General features: G+C 39.2%; 1 protein-coding gene across 2 annotated transcripts in view; it reads left to right on the top strand.

Annotated features, from left to right (window-relative positions):
- Positions 1–20,736, top strand: part of heatr6 (HEAT repeat containing 6) — a 105,642-nt gene that overhangs the window by 74,769 nt on the left and 10,137 nt on the right. Inside the window, exons 11-18 of one of the 2 annotated variants that reach the window (XM_048252044.1) lie at positions 473–572; positions 4,025–4,362; positions 6,429–6,551; positions 6,998–7,087; positions 16,979–17,113; positions 17,201–17,323; positions 19,360–19,484; positions 19,611–19,707. In XM_048252044.1, the coding sequence (XP_048108001.1) occupies positions 473–572; positions 4,025–4,362; positions 6,429–6,551; positions 6,998–7,087; positions 16,979–17,113; positions 17,201–17,323; positions 19,360–19,484; positions 19,611–19,707 (1,131 nt within the window). The remainder of the gene's footprint in view (positions 1–472; positions 573–4,024; positions 4,363–6,428; positions 6,552–6,997; positions 7,088–16,978; positions 17,114–17,200; positions 17,324–19,359; positions 19,485–19,610; positions 19,708–20,736) is intronic. The other variant, XM_048252045.1, reaches the window with a different exon arrangement.

The raw sequence follows: 20,736 nt of genomic DNA, 5'->3' as shown, positions 1-20,736 counted from the left end.
TGTGGCACAGCTGGCTACAGCGCCCATACCACATTCGGGTTCACGTACAGTATCCATGGGTTCGAGTGTGACCTGGGTCATTTTCCTATCCCACCCCATCTTGAAAGTCTGAAAAACTTATTTCAGGTCAACCTAAATTATATTTATAATTATATTTGTATTATTATTATTTTGACTGTACAACATTTTTTGCTTTAAATATTTATTGATTTTTTTTGTCTTTGTTTTTGTAAATCCTGTTTAATTTGATTGCCTTTACAGTCTCTGGGTGCTAGTTCCACCTCTATCACAGTGCCCGGCTTTATGCATCTTAAAACACATTTTCGGGGTAGAGTTTATATGGGTCTGCTAAGAGAATAAAATAGTTGAAATAAAGCTGCAAGTTGGGCTTTGAAATAATATTTGTTTGGTTGTTGTTGATATCTTAGACACATTTTATGTCTGACATATAAATATCTTGTATATCTTACAGTGTGTGGCTCATCTGGTGTGCAATACACCATACCATCGCCTGCGACCAGGGCTGCTGAGTCCAATTTGGAAACAAATTCAGCAATATGTTCATCATAGAGGTATGTCAATATGTCTGTCCAGAAGGCTGTGGAACAAATTAACTGAAGTGCAAGTATGGCGATTGTGTCCAATTACTTTTTCTATAACTGATAGTTCCGGTCCTTGATTGTGATTGGCTGAATCACGTTCGATGCCGTTGTAAAATCCAGCATAAACATACACCTTGACCGCATTTCGTTCTATATTACTGCGCTACCACAACTTGATACAAGTTATATTTCTTGGCGGAAGAATGATTATCTAGGAATAACTCGTTATATTTCTAGTTGCTGTACCTTACTTTATGAAACTTTGCAGCTAAGGGGGGTTTTAGGCACTCCGCTAGCGCATCGTGCCTAACAACGCCCCTTAGCTGTTGTAGAATCAGTGTAACCTACGTTATTGCTTAAGTATACCAGAGGGCACTAATAGGCAGACCACGGTCTGGACCCATAACCTAAATTATTTTCAAGGAACATTTCAAAGCTGCTCTGATAAAAATACAGTGGTCTCTAAATTTTGAATATAAATGTCACTCAGCAATTATAGTTGGATGACATCAGAAAAAGTCAAGTCAGTTTTATTTGTATACCGCATTTCACATGCACAGAGTGCAACACAAAGCACTCCACGGACAAACAGCATGCCAGACGGAGCGGCAAAAGATGCCAGCGTACCTGATACTAGGCAATTGTTGTACATAAAACACACATGACATAACGTTAGGCTATCTCACACAGTAGATGTAGCACAGTAACTTAAGACATAAACAAACAAATGAACAATTCTATCACAAGAGGCCATACAAACTCATTTACACAAAGACAACAAACAACTCCATGGATGTTTCGGCTTGGCGTAGCATGGTTATGAATATAATTTAATGCCAAATTAAATAAACTGGAATTAATAAATAAAATAATTTATTCCCCAGATTGGTGCAGTGATAGATACTTTTAGTATCATGTACTACTTAATACCCCTCTACTGGAGGAAATAATGTATGCACTGAAAATGTGCTAAGACTTTTATTTTGATACGGGTCCGAGAGTTCTGAGTAGAAAATTTCTCCTTTCAGCTGATTGATAACGTGAGTTGTGAGAAGCCCGGTAGAGTTTTATGCTGAGAAGTGACGAACTTCTAAAGCAAAGGATTCAAATAAACTCTGTGTCTGCCCAGATAGCAAGAGGCTGGCGGACCACTGTCGGTCCATTGGGGGAATAGCTGGCGGTCCACTGGGCATTTTCACGCCACCGGTGGCATACCACCAGTGGTCCGCTCTCTGCCAATCTGATTTTGCTATCTGGGCAGTTCAACTTTGATGCCCCCTAACCATTTGTACAATAATGATTTAATCCAAAACATAACAGACATGACATGTAGTCAGGGCTGGGTAGTAACACACAATTTTTGAGCCAGTAATCTACTCTTTACTTTGCTACATTTTCAATTGCCTTTCGTTACAAGTACAAGTTTATTATCGGAGGAGAAAGTATCCCGAGGGATAAAAGCGCACCTCTCCCTCGGTTTGGGAGAAAAGAAACAGGGCTTCAGAATGCATTGCAACGTTTCCCCGCGATTATAAAAAAATGACTGGCCTACCGGTATATAGAATCAATCAGATCACGTTGTAGCCTACTACACGGAAGTAGATGTTCTATATATCTAACAGCTCAGTTAACACAATGACGTCCTGCCAGCTGCTGCATCTTCTGGTGAGACAGCGTAGCAACGAGATGAGAGGTATGACATGACACGGAAACTTTTGCCTATATTAATTTCTGGCCAGCATCGTTCAACAATCACGTTGGACAAGGAAACTAGGCCTACAAATTCATTTACAAGCAAAGTAAATGCCTCAGAAATCGAGCACACAAGTTAGAAAAAACCTAGCATTCGTTTATGTAGCCTCAATGTTGCAGGACATGACAAAGACGGTCGGCTGAGAAAACAGATAGCCTACTCTGTCACTCTGTCCGAGTGGATATGCAACTTACTGACTTATCTAGACAGATAAAAGACCTAGACTGTAGGGCTGCTTCTGATCCTTCTGATTCCAATCTGGGCAAGGAGCATCTGCTACTGCAATCAAAGTATGACTGCTTATCCATTACACACAAAACTCCTTTTTTAAATCAAAGCAAACACATTACAAACACGGTGATAAAGCAGGCAGACTCCTTGCTCATCAACTGTCAGAAAACAGCTAAAACAGCTATCCCTGAAATCCATATTGCACCAGATAAAATCACCACCCACCCACAGACTATTAATGACCAATTCAGACATTACTATGCTGATATCTATACATCAGAGGCTAATGTTAATACTGGGGAGATCCAAGAGTTCCTTGTTGAACTTGACATTCCACAGTCCAGATTGCAAGTTGGCTAAGTAGGAGATGATTTGCCCTCTTTTAAACGCCAAATGCCTCCCAAATGGTGCTATATGTATCTGACGTTTAATGGTCTCAAAAAAGTAGTCTATTTGACTAATAATGAAATTAGTAAAATCCTTATCAGCTAATAGCAATGGATCAAAGCGCCAAGTTCTGTGTTTTGTGCTACCATTAAAATTCGTCACTGACTGGGTGTACAATATGAATAAGACTTGCATCGCACTTTCCACCACGTTGCGCCGGGCGCACAATAGGGCCCCTAAAGTGACAGGCACTCAATTAGACCTACACACCACCAATACAATATAGCGTAATCACATTAAAGATATGTGCAATCGTTTAGCTCACAGGTGGGATGTGACCTATGCCATTAAGCTTTACTTTTCAATTAACTGTAAATAATAATTTTATGTGTTGTGCCATTTATTTTTTTTGTTTCATAAGAATTTCTACCAATAATGTAATGAAAAAGGTGAACTCTGGCGATTTTTCACATAGATCTCCGTTTCTCCAGGTCGCACTACACTGAACGTGGGGGACGCAATAAACATTCTCCTTTAACACAACAGAAAAACATGAATAATCCTGTCTATAATGTGACCACATAAAGTGCTGCAATAATCATGCTTTGTAAATGTATGGATGCATCACAGAAATTACTGGAAATCGGTATTTGGTTTCTAATTCGGACAAATCTTAAATAATGGATTCAGTATTCACTTTATTTATTATTTATTCAAAGCAACTTACACAGAGGACTGACATTCAAGCTATCTTTCTCCTTGGGGTTATGCTTGACAGTTGTTATGTTGCACAATGTCATACCACAAATCTCCAAAAGAGTCCCCAACCTCTCTTCCCCAGCAGGAATATAGAAATATACTGTGAATGGTACTGTGAATATACTGTGAATGGCTATACAATTTTCAAGTCTGTAAATCATTAAGATTCAAATCTCATTAGACAATCGACAATTCAAATAAAATGGGTCACGTTGTTAAGTATTTGAATGTGTTTACAGTAGTAATTAAGTAATTAATGGAATTTCAATTTCTTACCTTATGCTTTTTTTAGATGTAAATGTGCGTGTGTCCAGTCTGACCCTTTTGGGAGCACTGGTATCTGCTCAGGCTCCTCTCCCTGAGATTCAGCAACTCCTACAGCAACCAGCTAAGACATCTGGTGACGTAGGTTTTCCACACGAAGCGCATATGTGTCAGAACTGGAGACAGCAGAGGTCATTGGAGGAGGGTCATTGGCTGTATGGAGAAGAAGGAATATGTTGGCTGCTGCGGCTTTGTGTATGTGTGGTTACCCAGCCTAGGGAAGATAACTCTGACAGTGGCACAATCCCTTTCCACCTGTCTCCTAACCTTTTAGAGCCCTCACCTGTCAGGCTGGAGGCTCTACAGGTAAGACCATCTGATAAGACCATTTCTGTCTGCCAAATTTTCCCACCATTTGTTTTTTAGAAAGTGAAAGTAAAATAAACCTCAGGCTTTTCATCCAATTCTCACAACATTTGATACACATCATCTACAGACCATGTAGACAAAAAATGGCCTTTGGTTTTATGATTTGTCACTCACTTACACATTTCAAAGTAATAGTCTGTTAGGGGTGGCACGGTTCATGAAAAGAAATCTGTTCTGTTCGCTTGTCTCGGTTCGGAGCATGTGTGCATCGTATGGTTTTGACGGTTCATGGCATGGGTAATGTAGCCTCATGCCCATAGTGACTAGGGTTGCCACCTGTGTCTGACAAAAATCCTAGACATTTTGACCATCCAATCGACCTTTTTGTTTTTAAGCAACGGCGCCTTTCGCACATCTAACCCAAGATAAAAACAGTCATTCTAAGCGACAATTGTATAGCTAAAATTAGTAAGAATGACAATTTCTAGTTATTTGTTTAGGTAATTGCTTTATTTAATAGCAGACCTTTATTATTTTGTTATATTTTCAACAGTTTTTAGTTGTGGACACCTGGGGGCAGTATTGAGAAAAAAGGGGGAATACATAATTAGGTTCTGCTTTTTTGCTTATGTGGAATAAAAACAAATAATGTCATTCAGTGTCCAGGATTTTTATTTTTATTTTCCTGGACAGACCATGAAAATCCTGGACAATCAGGAAAATCCTGGACAGGTGGCAACCCTAATAGTGACCCCAGACATTTTTTTCCCCTTTCGCGGGAAAGGTGTGGAGGGCTGCGGGTCACGTGTAGAAATGGCAAGTGTGAGCGATAACGTAGGCAGCCGGGAGTTGGAGGATGCACCAGCATCGCATAATGGTGGGTTTCCACACAGCGAAACGCCTCGCGATTTTCGGCTAGCAAAATTTCGCCTGGGGGCGTGACGGCCAAACCGCTAACCTTTTGACTGCAGTGTCTAGCCAGTGGTGGCAAGCGAGCTAATTAGGCTAATAAGCTAGTTCAAACGTTTAAGTACTTAATGAAGATATCCAGGGGTCTTTATGCCTCGACTAAGTTGATGTTGCCTATAAACAACAATTCATGTTCATAGAAACAACAAGGTCAATAAGACATAATATATTTCATACCTGTGTTGCAGCATGTAGCCTAGCTGTCTAGCTAGGTTTTCATCTCATTCCGATGAACAGTTCCGGAGCAATGTAACAGAGAAGAAAGGGTGTGTTTTTTGACGCACTTTGCGTCAATCGGGTTCTAAGGGTTAATTCGATAATATTTTTCATCTTTGCAGAGGAAAAGTTTTGTGTAAAGGGAATTAAATGCCTGTCTCCTATAGATGCCTGTCTCTAATACTAGCCGGTGCAGTTTGGCGATTTGGGAAAATAAAAGCCCGGGCTATTATTTGGAGTTTAACGGTATGCCTAATAGGCTGTATTTCTAAGTGTGATTTATGCTATAATGTATAAATTATATTTATGTAAATGTATCTATTAGTTTCCAAAATATTCACCTTAGGTCATCATTTAAGGGATTATTTTTCAAATTTTTCTTCCTTGGGGGCATGCCCCCGGACCCCCATAGTATTTCGCGGGGGGCAACATTTCTATCAACACCCATGACCTCGGTATTTGAATCCTGGCTTGGTCATGTCTCAAACTTCAGCTCAGTTTTGTGGTTTAACGCTTATAGGCCCTACAAGTGGAAAGACATTAAAACACCATGCATATGTGCATATCGTGCCGTTTGGCAAGAAGTTACATTTATCCAATTATATGACAACTCCGTCATCTTCACGTCACCCAACGTCACATCTCCGCATTGCTAGCGTACTGGTTGTTAGCTCATGATAACAGATGTAGGCCTGTCTGGACATTTTTTCTCCTTCTGACACTTTATTTACTCACATTTCCTAAACTGCATATACTTTTTCCACCTATCGGACAAATATTTCAGCAATTTCCCTCAAGCTTACTTGGACCCCGTTTATCCCCGCTTGTGGCTATATTTGTCTTTAAGATGTTAATCTATGTCTAATCTTCACTTCTAGGTTTTGGCTCACCTGGTGAAGGGCTACTTCTTTCTGACACAAGAGTGGCTACTTGAATTGTGTCAGGTCAGTGCCTGCTGTCTAAGGGAGCAGGATTCATCTGTGCAGTTACATGGAACAAAGGTGATATTATATTACTGCCTTCAAATTCATATTTCAGACATCAATAATAGCATTTACAGATTTAACATTTGAATATAATAGTTTGCCTGCTTGCAAATTCACAAAAGTCTTGGCTGCCCAAACTCAATTTGGTAATGTCATAGCATGCATTACATCTTAGTCCTCCTACATGGATGGAGTCCGTGCAATATTTTGAGGGAAATGTGGAAGTTAGGAAGGCAGTTAGCTTTACTTATGTTCCACTAGCAAACATTACAGTCATGGCATCATGGCAGTTTGGTTCGTATCAGGGTTTTGACGTCACAGTTTTCCGTATGCTCAGCTGCACACCCCCAAATATTGGGCCTCCATGTAATCATTTAATTTACACCAGTTGTCTTTGCTGACAATTTCTAATGTAGACACACATAAGTGTCTGAAACTCTCTCTTTATCCTTTAACCAAAGCTGTTGGAGGAATTAGGAACATCCATCATCCAGCAATACAGGACAGAGGAAAAAATTCAAGAGAGTACAAAACATGTGCCCCTCTGCAAGGTATGCCATGAAGCAGTCTGCATGGATTTGTGTATTTTGATTGGATTGTCTGCCTACAGAAACTTTGACTTGGTTTGTTGTAATTGTTTTTTAAAAACATTACCTTAAAGGAACCATATGTAAGAAATGTATTTCAATTAATCATAAAATGGCCCTGATATGTCACTAGACATTAAGAAATCATGTTCACTTCAAATACTTATATCACTGACAACAGTAGTCCGGCCAGGATATTGTCTTTTTAAGAAGTGAAGTTGCAGCCCTCAACTGATGTTGATGTTGTGTTTTGTAATGTCATGTTGTGTTTTGGCCTTATGCACCACCCTCTACCTATCTACTAATCACAAAGTCAGTCGTGTTTCGGCATCCGGGTTGGCAACCTCGAGTCAGGGGGCAGGGGGAGGGGATGCACCGCTCTACAGTATTTTGAAAGTGATTGTAGTACCAGTTTTGGCCACAATCTTACATATGGTTCCTTTAACTAAACCCAACCCATAACCTTCACCATTGTTGTTAACAGCCTGTAGATATTATATTTTGCGTATGGCGTATTTTCACACTTTTTTCATTGTTTGGCAGGTCCTGTGACTTATAGTCAGCTGCGACTTATATATGAAAATATATACAATTGAACTTGTTTTTAAATGTAAATTCATATTAACTGACATGACTCGCGAGAGAGCGCTCTCAAATGCACAAGTTCTGTGCACTTTCAGTCAGAGATTAGTGCCTGCACTATGCCTGAAACACATGTGCATACCTAAAACCTAGCCGGATGAACGAATGAAAGCAGATGCCTTGTCTCGCAATAAGCTGATGGAAATTCCGACACACTTTCAACTACATGAAACTTAAAAGTGAACCATCAAATACCCCACAGATTTCAGTGGCCATCAGTCCCAACATTTAGCAATATAATCAAACAGTCCAAAAATAAATTAAATCCCAAACCAAACCGAACATCTTCTGCTTTTGCCTACCGTTATGCCGCTCCAAACGAAACGTGTCTCACAGTAAAACTTACTTGAACAGCAAGTTAATCTTATCATGGAATCTTAACCATGGAAACCGATTGCCTTCAATTTAGCAAGTAAATATTACTCTTATACACAAGTTTGAATAAAAATAGGCTCTATTTTAAAATAATGACATTTACAACTGCATCAGGTGCAAATACGGCTTTGAATTATTTATTATTCTTGTAAAAACAAAAATTTGTTCAGTTTTAATAAAAAAAACATCTTAAAATGTCTTAAATGGCACAATTTAGCTGCAACAACCTACATTTTCCTTTTTTCTCCTTGAACATTTTATAAAAATCTTTTTTAAAGGCCTGAAACTAAAATATACACACTTTAAGTATCTCAGTAGCCTGCACCAAATAAAAATCAACACAGTAGTCTAACGTAAATTAACACAATAAATGAAAAATACTGTCTTCTTAAAGGGATATTCCACCATTTGGAGAATTGAGGAGATGTTGCTGTAACGTTATGAGATTTATGTTGCTTAGCGTAATGCCATGGTCATTTGATATGAGATGCTTGTACTTTGTGAACCGTGGCCACTCGTAACTTTAGGACTCCTATTTTTTTTTTTTTACTAAGAGTAATTCAGGAAGCATTTTAGCCCTAAATGTAGCACCTGAGTCTGTGACAGCTTAAGCGAGGACTCCTAATAAGACCGATTCACAAACAATGTTTTGAGGTGGCATTTCACGTCGCGATGTTTTGAAATGCGTCTAACAATCACGAGGGAACAATTTTGCATTGTAGGCATAACTAAGGGATGCAGTAACACCACCAACAACAACCAAAACTAGCCTACTCATTGTTCACATGTACATTAAATGTAACGTTTCATTGTGAATCAAATTAAAAGATTCTCCTCTTTGCAAACGTTGGCATAGGCATATGGTGACAGATTAATTTAATAATGTTGCTGCGTGAATCACGGTAAGCGCGAATGAAGTGGCCACTTCTTAATGGGACTCATTGTATGGAAGTAGGCTAAGTAAAATAGAGATGTTTAAAATAAGATAAAGTTAGGATATGCCCGCTTGACAACGGAAGAGATAACTGGCCTTTGGCCATAACAACCATCCATTTAGAACGACTGGCCTTAATAGCAACCAAGGATCTTAGCTGTGATTCATGTAGCTACAGTATGCATGCAATGTGATGCAAAGTATAGAAAGGTGATGAAATATACAGAGACAGGTCAAGAAATATAGTGCAATGTAGACAGTAGTATACAGTTGATTTACAGAAGGTGGTTTAGAGTAATATGAATTAAATATAAATATGTGCAGTGTATTAGCAGTTTTCTCATACAATAAGTAGAATAATGTATGTAGATGTAGCAGTAACATTATAATAGCATAAATAAAAATATAGATATATGCAGTGTATTAACAGAATATAATAAAACAGATATGTACATAACATACAGCTATGTGCAGTGTGGAAACAGTGTCATTGTAGTGCAGAAACAACATTATAAGAGTAGTAAGAATTCTATTTCTAATTCTAAGAAGTCTATGTGCAGGATGAATAGTATAAAGATCAGTAGAATAACTATGTATAAATGTAATTACAGTAGGATTTAATGTCACGCAAAAAGTACAACCAAAGCTGAGCTTGATCAACTAGAACGTCTAACTTGAGTGTAGTTTTTTGCTGGGTCCCAGGCGATGTTGGTCTGAGGGGAAATGAGAAAGCGGACAGTGCTGCTAAGCAAGCCCTCAATGAAGTCACAGAATCTCAAATCCCTACCCCAGACCTTAAACCTATACTGAACTCTTACATCTCAGATGAGTGGCAATCTGAATGGGATTAATGTACCAACAACAAGCAAGGAATGTGAATTTTGGCACATTTTCATGATCCACTGGGTCGTTATGGGCCACACAAAATACGGTGTTGCTAAAATTACTCCTATTGTGGCTATTACAGACATGCACACACACACAAAAAAAACATCACTAATGTTGTGGACATTCCTTTATTCTGAGATACATCAATAGGCTCTCAAAACAATCCCAAACAGACATAAGGTCTTTATAGAGCAAATCTATATAGATTATTTGTCAAATAAACCAGTAAAACAGAATTAGGGGATGGAATATATAACATTCACACTCATAGCTCATATTTTTTAAATAAATCAGTGAAAAAGTATCCTGACAAACAAGCAGCCTTTTAATGCCTTAGTCATATTTCATAATTTCAAATCTTTCTCTAGGTTACCTGATAGCCCAGTTTGAGAGGTGCAAGACGCGTGACATTATTTATCTTTGCAGCCAATCACTGCTGTTGTTTTATTTTATTAATTTGATTTTAGTCATAGAAGCTAAATTCGAAGGCAGGCCACAGGTAAAATCCAACGAACTGCATTCACCCATAAGGCAATAGTTGAATAGAGCTTTTGAGGTATTGCCACTGCTCCAACACTGAAAGGCACTGTTAGAATGCTTGGATCAAGCCAGGTTCAGCATAGCGTATGTCACTGTCTGCTCACGTTGGTGACCGGACCAGGGCAAGCACACTTTCGCAGTTCCCGCCGGAAATGCAGTCTAGTTATGAAGTAACATGCTTTTTTCAACATGGAAGTAACTGTTACTTTACTCAAATCATTAAGATGCACACATTTGTTGCTGAAAGTAAAGTAAACAAGGTTAATGCAAGTTTACACAAGTGTTAGATTTTACAGGGCAGCCATAATTTGAGGATTTTACGATAGTCTGTCTCCTAAACATTCCTCACCCGTTATCCAGACATGCATGAAAACATCTGTAAACACACTGTAAGGTGGGCTGCAAAGATTACTTTTGAGGCTATTCACCTTTTGAACTTGAATATACTCCAAGCCCCCTCCTCCTCCATCTCCTGGGACTAACCCCCCCCCTACACACACACTCCTGTCTGTCCTGTTCTTTCTTTGTCTGTCCTGTCTTATATGTTGTGTTATGTCTTACTGTATATGTCACAATGCCTGCATAGAGAAAATTGCCCCTCGGGGATAAATAAAGTTTTTTGTATTGAATTGAATGGAGAGAGACACAGAGAAGAGGTTCTATTGAAATTGCTACAGGCAGTCAGTGAGAGAGCACAGGTGCAGTTGATTGCATTCTAATTCTTGAGTAGCCTATTATGATGTCATAAAGCCAATGTTAAGTCTATTCGTTTGTGTCACATGACATCACTGTAGCTTTGCGCCGCCATCTTTATGACCGATTTGCGCCCCGCTCAGCCGCTCAGTGGTCACAACAGCTGACCGCCTGACAGCTAACAGCTGATAACCCACCACAAACTGTTCCCATAAAGTCACAATCGCCTCGTTTCCCTTCCCTTCATGTTCTTTCAATGAGTATAAACCATGGACTGTATAAAATAGGTATAAACACATCTGACATTAAAGAACATTATTCAGATTAATGACAGCTAGCTGCGAGCTAAATGACACTAAAATGAGTGGTAGCTTGCTAGCTGTTAGCCCATTAGCTAACAACTCGCTACGCTACTATATGTACCTAGAAGCGGCGGTCATATAGGTTTAGTCAGATTTTTTTTTTTTTTTTTTTTTTTTTTTTTTGCAGATGCCCAAATTTCGTCAATGATTCCCGGGACACTGAAAGACCGGGGTACACGGGAACTTGGTGGGCATGTAACCCCACATGGATAGCATGGAACCATCGTTTTTCGTTTTTGATCTGTAGCCCCCCGCTGGACTGGACCGCCCGAAAGGGGGAGGGTAGGGCAGACACAGTTTTCTGTGAATATCTCAAAACCGTAGGGTTTAGGAGGACCATTTTTTTTTTGTATGTTGATCTCAAGGGGCCATGTCAACCCATTCCATAACCACTCATTTCATGTATAGCCACCTAGTTAAAAAATTAAAAAGCAAAAATTAGGTGTTTTCATCACAATATCTCTGGCTGACAAGGTCAAAACTGCACGAAATTGGAAGTGTAGGATCATTATGACACCCTCTGTATGCACGCCAAGTTTTGTGGAATTCCGTTCATGGGGGGCCACACAATAAATTAATTTATGTTACTATACACCAACTGGCCTGTAGGTGGCGGAGACAGTTTTCTGTGAATATCTCGAGAACCGTGAGGGGCCTAGGAGGTCCACCTTTTTTATGTATGTTGGTCTTAAGGGGCATGTCAACCCATCCCATTACCACTTATTTCATGTATAGCGCCACCTAGTTAAAAATTAAAAAGCAAAAAAATTAGGTGTTTTTCATCACTATATCTCTGGCTGACAAGGTCAAAACTGCACGAAATTAAAAGTGTAGGATCATTATGACACCCTCCGAATGCATGCCAAGTTTTGTGTACTTTTAGTTCATGGGGGGCCTTACAATAAAATAATTTATGTGTACATTTAGTGACGCATACACCAACAAGGATTCGGGACACTGAAAGACCGGGTACACAAAAACTTGGTGGGCATGTACCCCCACATGGATAGCATGGAACCGTCATTCTTCATTTTGATCTGTAGCCCCCCGCTGGACTGGACCCCGAAAGGAGGGTAGGGCAGACACAGTTCTCTGTGAATATCTTGAGAACTGTAGGGGCCTAGGATGACCAATGTTTTTTTCCGTATGTTTGCCTCCAGGGGTCATGTTAACCCATTCCATGTGCACACATGTGCATAAACAGATACACACGCACACACATACATTTACAGTAATCATACACGTATCACACATACTCACACAGTAGACATATATAATGCGATGCATGCACATGCACAAACACACATAATGCCAGGCAAACACACAAACATTTTTACACACACACACACACCCACACACATAAACATAAATTTGTACACGCACACATGCACACAATTCAAGAATTTTTCCGTCATCTACTCCCCTGAATTTTTGGTCATTGATACCCGGGACACCGAACCACCGGGGTACATGAAATTTGGTGGGTATGTAGCCCCACTAGACTTTTACGGAAAAATTTAATTTCGTCCCCGACCACCGTATGGAATATGGAGACAAATTGAAGTGTGATTTATTTTCGCGGAACGGATGTACAGGACTGAGCGGCGGTCATATTTTGTACCGCTATGCGGTACATCTAGTACTTACATTTCTCATGATTAAATATAAATCCTTGGTGGCCAGGTGCCGCACTTTTACGTTTTTGACCCATCCAGCCACAGCATATTGATAGGCATCAGTAGGGGAGAGCCGGGACAGTTGAAACACGTTTTAATTAAACGTAATTTACAAACCGATCATACCACACTGAAAGCTAATATTTGGTCACTAATAACCTACATCTGTCCTCTGTCAAATACAAATGCATTTTCAGCTTTGAACAAAACCGTTCAGGAATTATTAGGCTACAGCAAAAGTGGGACGTGCGTGTTTCATTCGTCCCTACTGGTCGGGACAGTTAAAACAACATAAGGGGACGAATGAAACATAGGCCTACAGTTTAAGCGATGTAAACGTCCCACAACTTAAAAATTGTACTACAAATGATGAATGGTAGGCTACTCCCAATAGGTGTTATTTTAGATAGATTGTTGCAGGGCTATACGTCTTCGTGCATGTCTGATAACAACTCATTGCCATCATCGTGAAGCGTGTATGAAGCAGTTTTTGAAATATCATGCCCTGTGGATGATTTTGCCATGTTTATAACTAGAACGGTAAGCTTTCCCATTTATATCATGTTTAGGCTATATTGTTGAATGTCGTTTCACTAGGTTTTTACCTGGGTTAGGCCACGGCACATCCAAGTAGGCTTAACGACCCACCGGCCGTCAGTCTCCATAGGATAACATGGGAAAACTCGACCCCCTACCTGGTGGGCCCAAATGTATTTTCATCATCCTAAAACTGTTTTTCCATGTCTCACCTCCATACATGATTGTTTAAACACAGATATTTGTGCATTTAATTAAAATACATGGAGTTACAGCCTGGTCGGGATGACATATGTCACTATAGCTTGTTTTGCTTTCCATGTAAACAAGCATGCAATATGAAAGTCTGGGATTGTGGAGAACACTAAATGGTCTACTGAATAAGCATTAAGTTGAACCTTTAAATGAAAAACACTCATTAATAATCAAAAAAATGTAACCGCTAATGAAGTTTACTTTTGCGCATCAAAACTCGTTTATAACTCTGTGATACAATGAGCAGGAAGATACTGATAGAAGGTTAACATGCTCTATGTTTTGACCGAAGGACGTCTGTCTATCATCATTAGCCAATACACTCGGAGAAAACTGGAATGTTTCATTCGTCCCGTGTTTCAATCGTCCAGGCTCTCCCCTACTCTTGAATGCCTTCAAGCTATCCCCACTGCCTAAAATTGAAATTTGAAAAACTTGTGAAGTTAAAATTGAAAAACTTCACATATCTCTCTCTCTCTCTCTCTCTCTCTCTCTCTCACACACATTCAAATGTGCAGTGTGGGCGACCATACTGGGCGAAATCGGTCGTGAATATGGTGGCGTTCTATTTCATAGTGACGTAAGTGGCACCTATGAATAGAGATTTTGAAGTTTCGTTTTTATTTAATATCTCAAAACGTAGAAATATGAAAAGTCATAGGACCAAAATTTGGTTCAGAAGCTACGCGTCAAACTTTGAACCAGTTCTACGATAAGCGGTCAAGTCAAATTAGGGCCTGGATGATAATAATAAGTCGGAAGAAGAAAATGGAATATCAATACAGTGCATTTGATTTTTCTCTCACGTAGTAAAAGAAATTTGCTCCTCGAATCAAATCAACTTTATTTATATGGCACATTTCATGTGACAAGCACAGACCCAATGTGCTCCAAAACAAAGGTACTACACAACAAACTAGACATGACCAAACAATAAAGATTAGATTGACATAAAAAGATGGAGATTAAAATACATATAAGTGAATAAAAGTGAATAAAAAATGTAAAATAATTAAAAAATAACTAACTAATTAAATAATGATAAATAATTAAAAGTAAAAAAAATTAAATAATTAAACAATTAGATGACTTAAATAGCCTTAAAAGCCTAATTAAAAGCTTGTGAGTATAAATATGTTTTTAATCTGATTTTAAAAGAATACACTGTCGGAGCAGTCCTTAGTTCAGGAGGCAGGGAATTCCAGAGAGTGGGGGCATAGTAACTAAAGGTACCATGTGCAGAATTTGAGTTAATTATTGGTATTACAAGGAGCCCTTGATGGTGTATATGCAATGAGCATGTCAGAAATGTAGGAGGGAGCAACAATAGACTGCCTCTGTATATGCCATCTGCATAAAATGTTTTCTGTGGATTTTGCAACAACACGCCAACATGAGTAGGCTGCAGTGGCTATTCAAAACAACGAAAAAATGTTGTGTAATAAACTGACATTTGAATAGCCCAGGCTACTTTGGACTGGACAGACTACAATTTCAACTGCAACGTCCCAAGCTTGGTCCTGATTTTAAAGACTGCTTCAGAATGCCACACACCAAAGCATGATCAGCTATAAACAACGAGTGGCAGACAGAGCATGATGTCACTTCAAGGCTACCAGAGACTGTAAATTTCATATGACGATGCATCATTTCACAAAAGGTTTTGTCTTCTCCATCATCAAATTATTCAATTAGGCTAAACATATAGCCTTATATAAAGCCAGGGTTTAAAAAAACACAACAATTGATTTTGACATCAACATTTCAAAAGGCCATGGCTTGAACGTGATCAGAGATGAATGATCCTGCTGTAAATGTGGAAATCACTGAGAATAATCAAAAGTTTATGAAAAGGGTAAATGTACTCATCTAATTTGCATATTGTGATGTCACTGGGTGGCAACCACCTCGGATTATGCACCTTTTAGTAAATACTGAATGTTGAACATATTTGAGATTTTCTTCCTTTTTGTCATTTCATCCACATAACACATTAACAGGAAAATAGTTGAATGTAAACCAACATTAGTAAACTATTATTATAACCACAAAAGCCTACTATAGCCTACCATAAAGTAGGCTAATAAATATGGGTCTATCTCGGGTGACTAGTTCTTCAGAGCCCTATTTTTACTACCCCTGCTGTCTGTACCACATCTGGACAAAGGGTCGAAAATAAACAATGTATGCTTAGTGGACACTGTCGTGCAAACGCAAAGACGCATTTCTGTTTACAGACGCACCGTGACTATCACAGATGATCGATTGTCCTCTCCAAAAGTCAGATATTCTCCTTCAGAATCAGAAAAGGTGAATAACAGATCCTAGACTAGATCGCTTTTGCGTCAATACAAACAAATGCACCTATTCTCCATCTTTTTCATGTGTGATTCACTACTTCCTCTACACTTTGACATGTTTGAGCTTGAATCAAAGCTGTGGATGTCTACCATCTAGTGGTAGAGAGTACAAATGAGATTTGACACAGTAACATTCCATTGTAAAGCCAGGTCACGTCCAGCCCCACTGTATGTTCACAGAGAACTACCTCAGGGCAGTTTTCCACCAAGCTTTGTATCCAACTGTGAATGTCTCGTTACCCATTAATTTTAATGGGGTGCTACAATTGGCACACATGGATATCTGAAACGCCACTTAACCCAAATAAAAAAAAAATGGTGTGCTTGTTTTTGGTCTGATTTAAAATCCTAAAATGCAAGCATCTTTTTTTCACACGTTGGACCTGTCAAATAGTTCAACTGTGTCCTTTCATCAAATGTTTTTGGACCCCATTAATTGTCACTTGCAACCATATTTTTGTTCAATGTTATTCATTTTTCCATTGCATTTTTTGTCACTATAAGAAGCTGTCTATTGTTCTTTCAAAAGTGGTTTTGCAGCAATAATGATGGTGGTGGTGGTGATGATGATGATGATAATAATAATAATGCAGGTAATACAGTTCTGGTCAGAAGTGTTGAGTGGACCACTAACTACAGCTTTACAAAATGAGAAGCATCCTACTCTGCAGACCAGTGCCTGTGACACCCTCTCTTCCATATTACCACAAGCCTTCAGAAAGCTTCCAGTGAGTGCCACACACATAAAAGGGCTTACTAATATACATACATTTCAAGGCCATGATGAATAATAGTTTTGTTTTTTCATGTTTCAGGAGAAGACCCAGATGTTATGTGTGACAATGTTGTTGGGTCTAACATACAGTGAGAATTCCCTAGTGAAGGCTGCTTCAGTCAGAGCCCTAGGAGTCTATGTCCTTTTTCCTGGTCTTTCAGAGGTATCCCTATCCCTAAACAGAACCTTGTATGATTAAAGGACCAATCCCATTATGTATTTATTTCTCCCTTCACCAGATATCTCCCAATCATACTCTTTTTTTATTTTGTAACGTTTCAAGCCTCAGCAAAATAAAAAAAAAGATTATGAATGGGAGCTATCTGGTGTCGGATCATCTCTTATCCTCTTGTAATACTCGTACTGGATCCAGCACCCATCCAACTTGTGCTTGGCCTTACACTTCTACTTTGTCCTTCTCCCTTTCACTGTCTTGAATGTCCTCCACTGGGTATTGCCTCTTCAAGGTGTAGACACAAAGGGTACGGGTTGAAAGTCCACACCTTTGGGACAATGAGACACTATCAGTAGATAGACACTGTGTAGAAAAAATGGGAGGACATAGTTTTTTTTTAAATAATAAAATATTTGTTTTAATAACGGCAAGAGTGGGCTTGATCAGGGGCATTTCGCCAAAAGGATTGCAACAGTCAAGTCAAGTCAGATTTATTTGTATAGCGCATTTAACATGCAGAGTGCAACCCAAAGCGCTCCACATATAAGACATCGTCATTGACACAGACTAACAAAGACAATAGATGCCAATAAGCCAAAACATAAATAAAGCAGTTGCTATGCTGGTTGCTAGGGTAATCATATTGGTTGCTATGGTGGTTTCTAGGTCACAAAGTGGTGGTTGCTAGGTTGTTGCTAGGGTAATTAGCATGGTTGCCAGGGTAATTACAATGGTTGTTAGGGCGTTGCTAGGGTCCATATGGTGGTTGCTATGCTAAAAAACACAGCTATGGTGGTTGCTAGGGTAACCATGGTGGTTGCTAGGGTACATATGGTGATTGCTATGTTAAAAAACATGGTTGCTATGGTGGTTGCTAGGCCTTTCCTGGAGTGCATGGATTGCTTTCCTTCTCAACTATCGTTTTTATTTTGAAACTTGTGTTCACAGTTATCATGCCTCAGTCATTCATGCCATTCTAAAGTGAAAGTGTGTGCAAGCTTAGGTGCGTCTGAAATGTCAGCTGGAAAGCTAGGGATTTCACAGGTGAAATAGTTGAAACTTTGAGAATTAGATGTTCAAAATGAGTAAAAAACGAGTAAATTAGCATAGCAATGTAGCAGCATGTTTTCTTTTAATGTTGTGAACGTTATCGATATTAGACGACTAACCTTATGTTGCCGTTTTTGCATCTGAAAAAATAGACGTGGGCTATGATAAAATTTTGTAGTTGAATTTTCATGCTACTTTGTAGTATGTCTGTACTTTTCCATTGTCAAAATTACTATCAGAAATCCCAGATTTTTTTTTTTTTTTTTTTTTTACTGTTCAATGCTCAATCTGTTAAAGAAAAGATTGAAACTTTTTTCCTTGTGCACCTGACAACTTGAGGCTATCAGTTTCTTGGAGGATTGTCCCATTTAATAGAGGAAGATTTCAATTTGTATGCATTACATTAATACACAGGATTAGATGTTAAAATCCCTTGTGCCAAAATCCAAGGTAAAAACACATTCAGAAGCTCCTGCTCAAGTTTAACTTTAAAAAGCACACTACCCACAAATCTGCCAACAAATGGTCACAAACACAATACAAATGGCCCATCCAACAGCAGTATATAGTATGCGGCATGTCATTGGGGTTATCAAGTGGGCACCCTCATTCACCGATGTTTCGTTAAGTTAGGCTCACGACACCTCATGAAGGCTAATAAGTGAAACCAGCGTCCTGGAGACACTCCCCTCCATGCTGTCACCATATTACCACATTGAAATATCCAATACCCAAAATACTCATAACCAGCCCAGGCATGGTCAAGGTTGGCTAGGTTGGTCCGTCCCGTTGATGTGGACTGAACCATAGCCATAAAAACCCTGGCCAACCAACCATCAACCTAGGCACAGCCCATCACAAACACAAAACACACATGACTTGTAACTCAATTTCAATTAGAAAGGGTAAAATTTGGAAAAGGGATTGGACCTATGTGTATTCAACGCAACATTTTAATTGTCTTTTCTATTCAGGATGTGATGTTCATGATGGACAGTGCCAGTGTCATCCTCACTGCTCTTGAGGATCATTCACCTAATGTTAGAGCAAAGGCTGCCTGGTCACTTGGAAACCTCACAGATGCAATCATAGTTAATAGGTGAGAGACATATTTGTGTTAGGTTAAATATAATTTATTTTCTGTATTGTGGACCTGTATTGTACCAATGCTACTATTCAAGCTTGTTTTTCTTCTGTTACCTATCATTTTCTCTGTCAACTGCAGGGAGAATGTAGTTATTGATTTCCAGAAAGAATTGACCAGTGGGCTTCTCTTTAAATTGGTGAAGTCTTCCATTCAAGCAGCTAAGGACAAAGATCGGGTAAGATTGTCTTGGATATTTTCCTATATTGCAACCTGCAGGTCTCTTCAGTGGTAATCATTGACTTGTAGTAGTCATAGCAGTGTCTTAAGCAGTATCTTCAAAGATTGATTCATTGATTCACATCAATCTACACACAATGCTCCAATACTCAACAAAAAAGCAGGTGTTTGGAGTGTTTTGTAAATTTGTTTTATGCCAATGAGAGCTTTTTAAGTGCAACTATAAGTATATTAAGTATATATACTCTTTCGATCCTGTGAGTGAAATTTGGTCTCTGCATTTATCCCAATCCGTGAATTAGTGAAACACACACAGCACACAGTGTACACACAGTGAGGTGAAGCACACACTAATCCCGGCGCAGTGAGCTGCCTGCATCAACAGCGGCGCTCGGGGAGCAGTGAGGGGTTAGGTGCCTTGCTCAAGGGCACTTCAGCCGTGCCTACTGGTCGGGGTTCGAACCGGCAACCCTCCGGTTACAGGTCCGAAGTGCTAACCAGTAGGCCACGGCTGCCCCATAAACTAGATAATTTTAAGACGCCATATTGTACACCACTGCAATTTGAACAAAACTAAGGTTCATGTAGTATATTTGAATTAAGAATATCAAGGATTGAGCTAAAAACTTGAACTGCCTTCAAGTTCTTGTTATTTAAAAGATAAGAATGAGTTTATTTCACATTATATTCTTTATAAAATGATTTACCAAAACCCTATTAATTCTCTCGTAGGATTTTTTTTCTTACGAACCGTAATATGCAAAAAACGCTAATCAGCCGTATACAAAATAAGTGGTCACTCCCACACTCGATTGTAGCCAGTAAAGAAGTGCCAAGTTTGCCAACCAGAACCATAGCAGTAACAAGACGAGAGGCATGACCTGACGGGAAATTATCGCCCATATTCATTCATGGATTGAACTGGAAAGGGTCTAAAAGTTTGGCTTAATGTTTGTTCATTGCCTGTTTCTGTCCAGTGGTATTCATAAGCCAAAGATGTTATGTGTGGACCTCAGGCATGACGCTA

The sequence above is a fragment of the Alosa alosa genome, chromosome 9 (assembly GCF_017589495.1).
Source record: "Alosa alosa isolate M-15738 ecotype Scorff River chromosome 9, AALO_Geno_1.1, whole genome shotgun sequence".
NCBI classification, from domain to species: Eukaryota; Metazoa; Chordata; class Actinopteri; order Clupeiformes; family Clupeidae; genus Alosa; species Alosa alosa.
The sequence above is the reverse complement of the archived record's forward strand: the minus strand, read 5'-3'. Positions and strand labels throughout refer to the sequence as shown.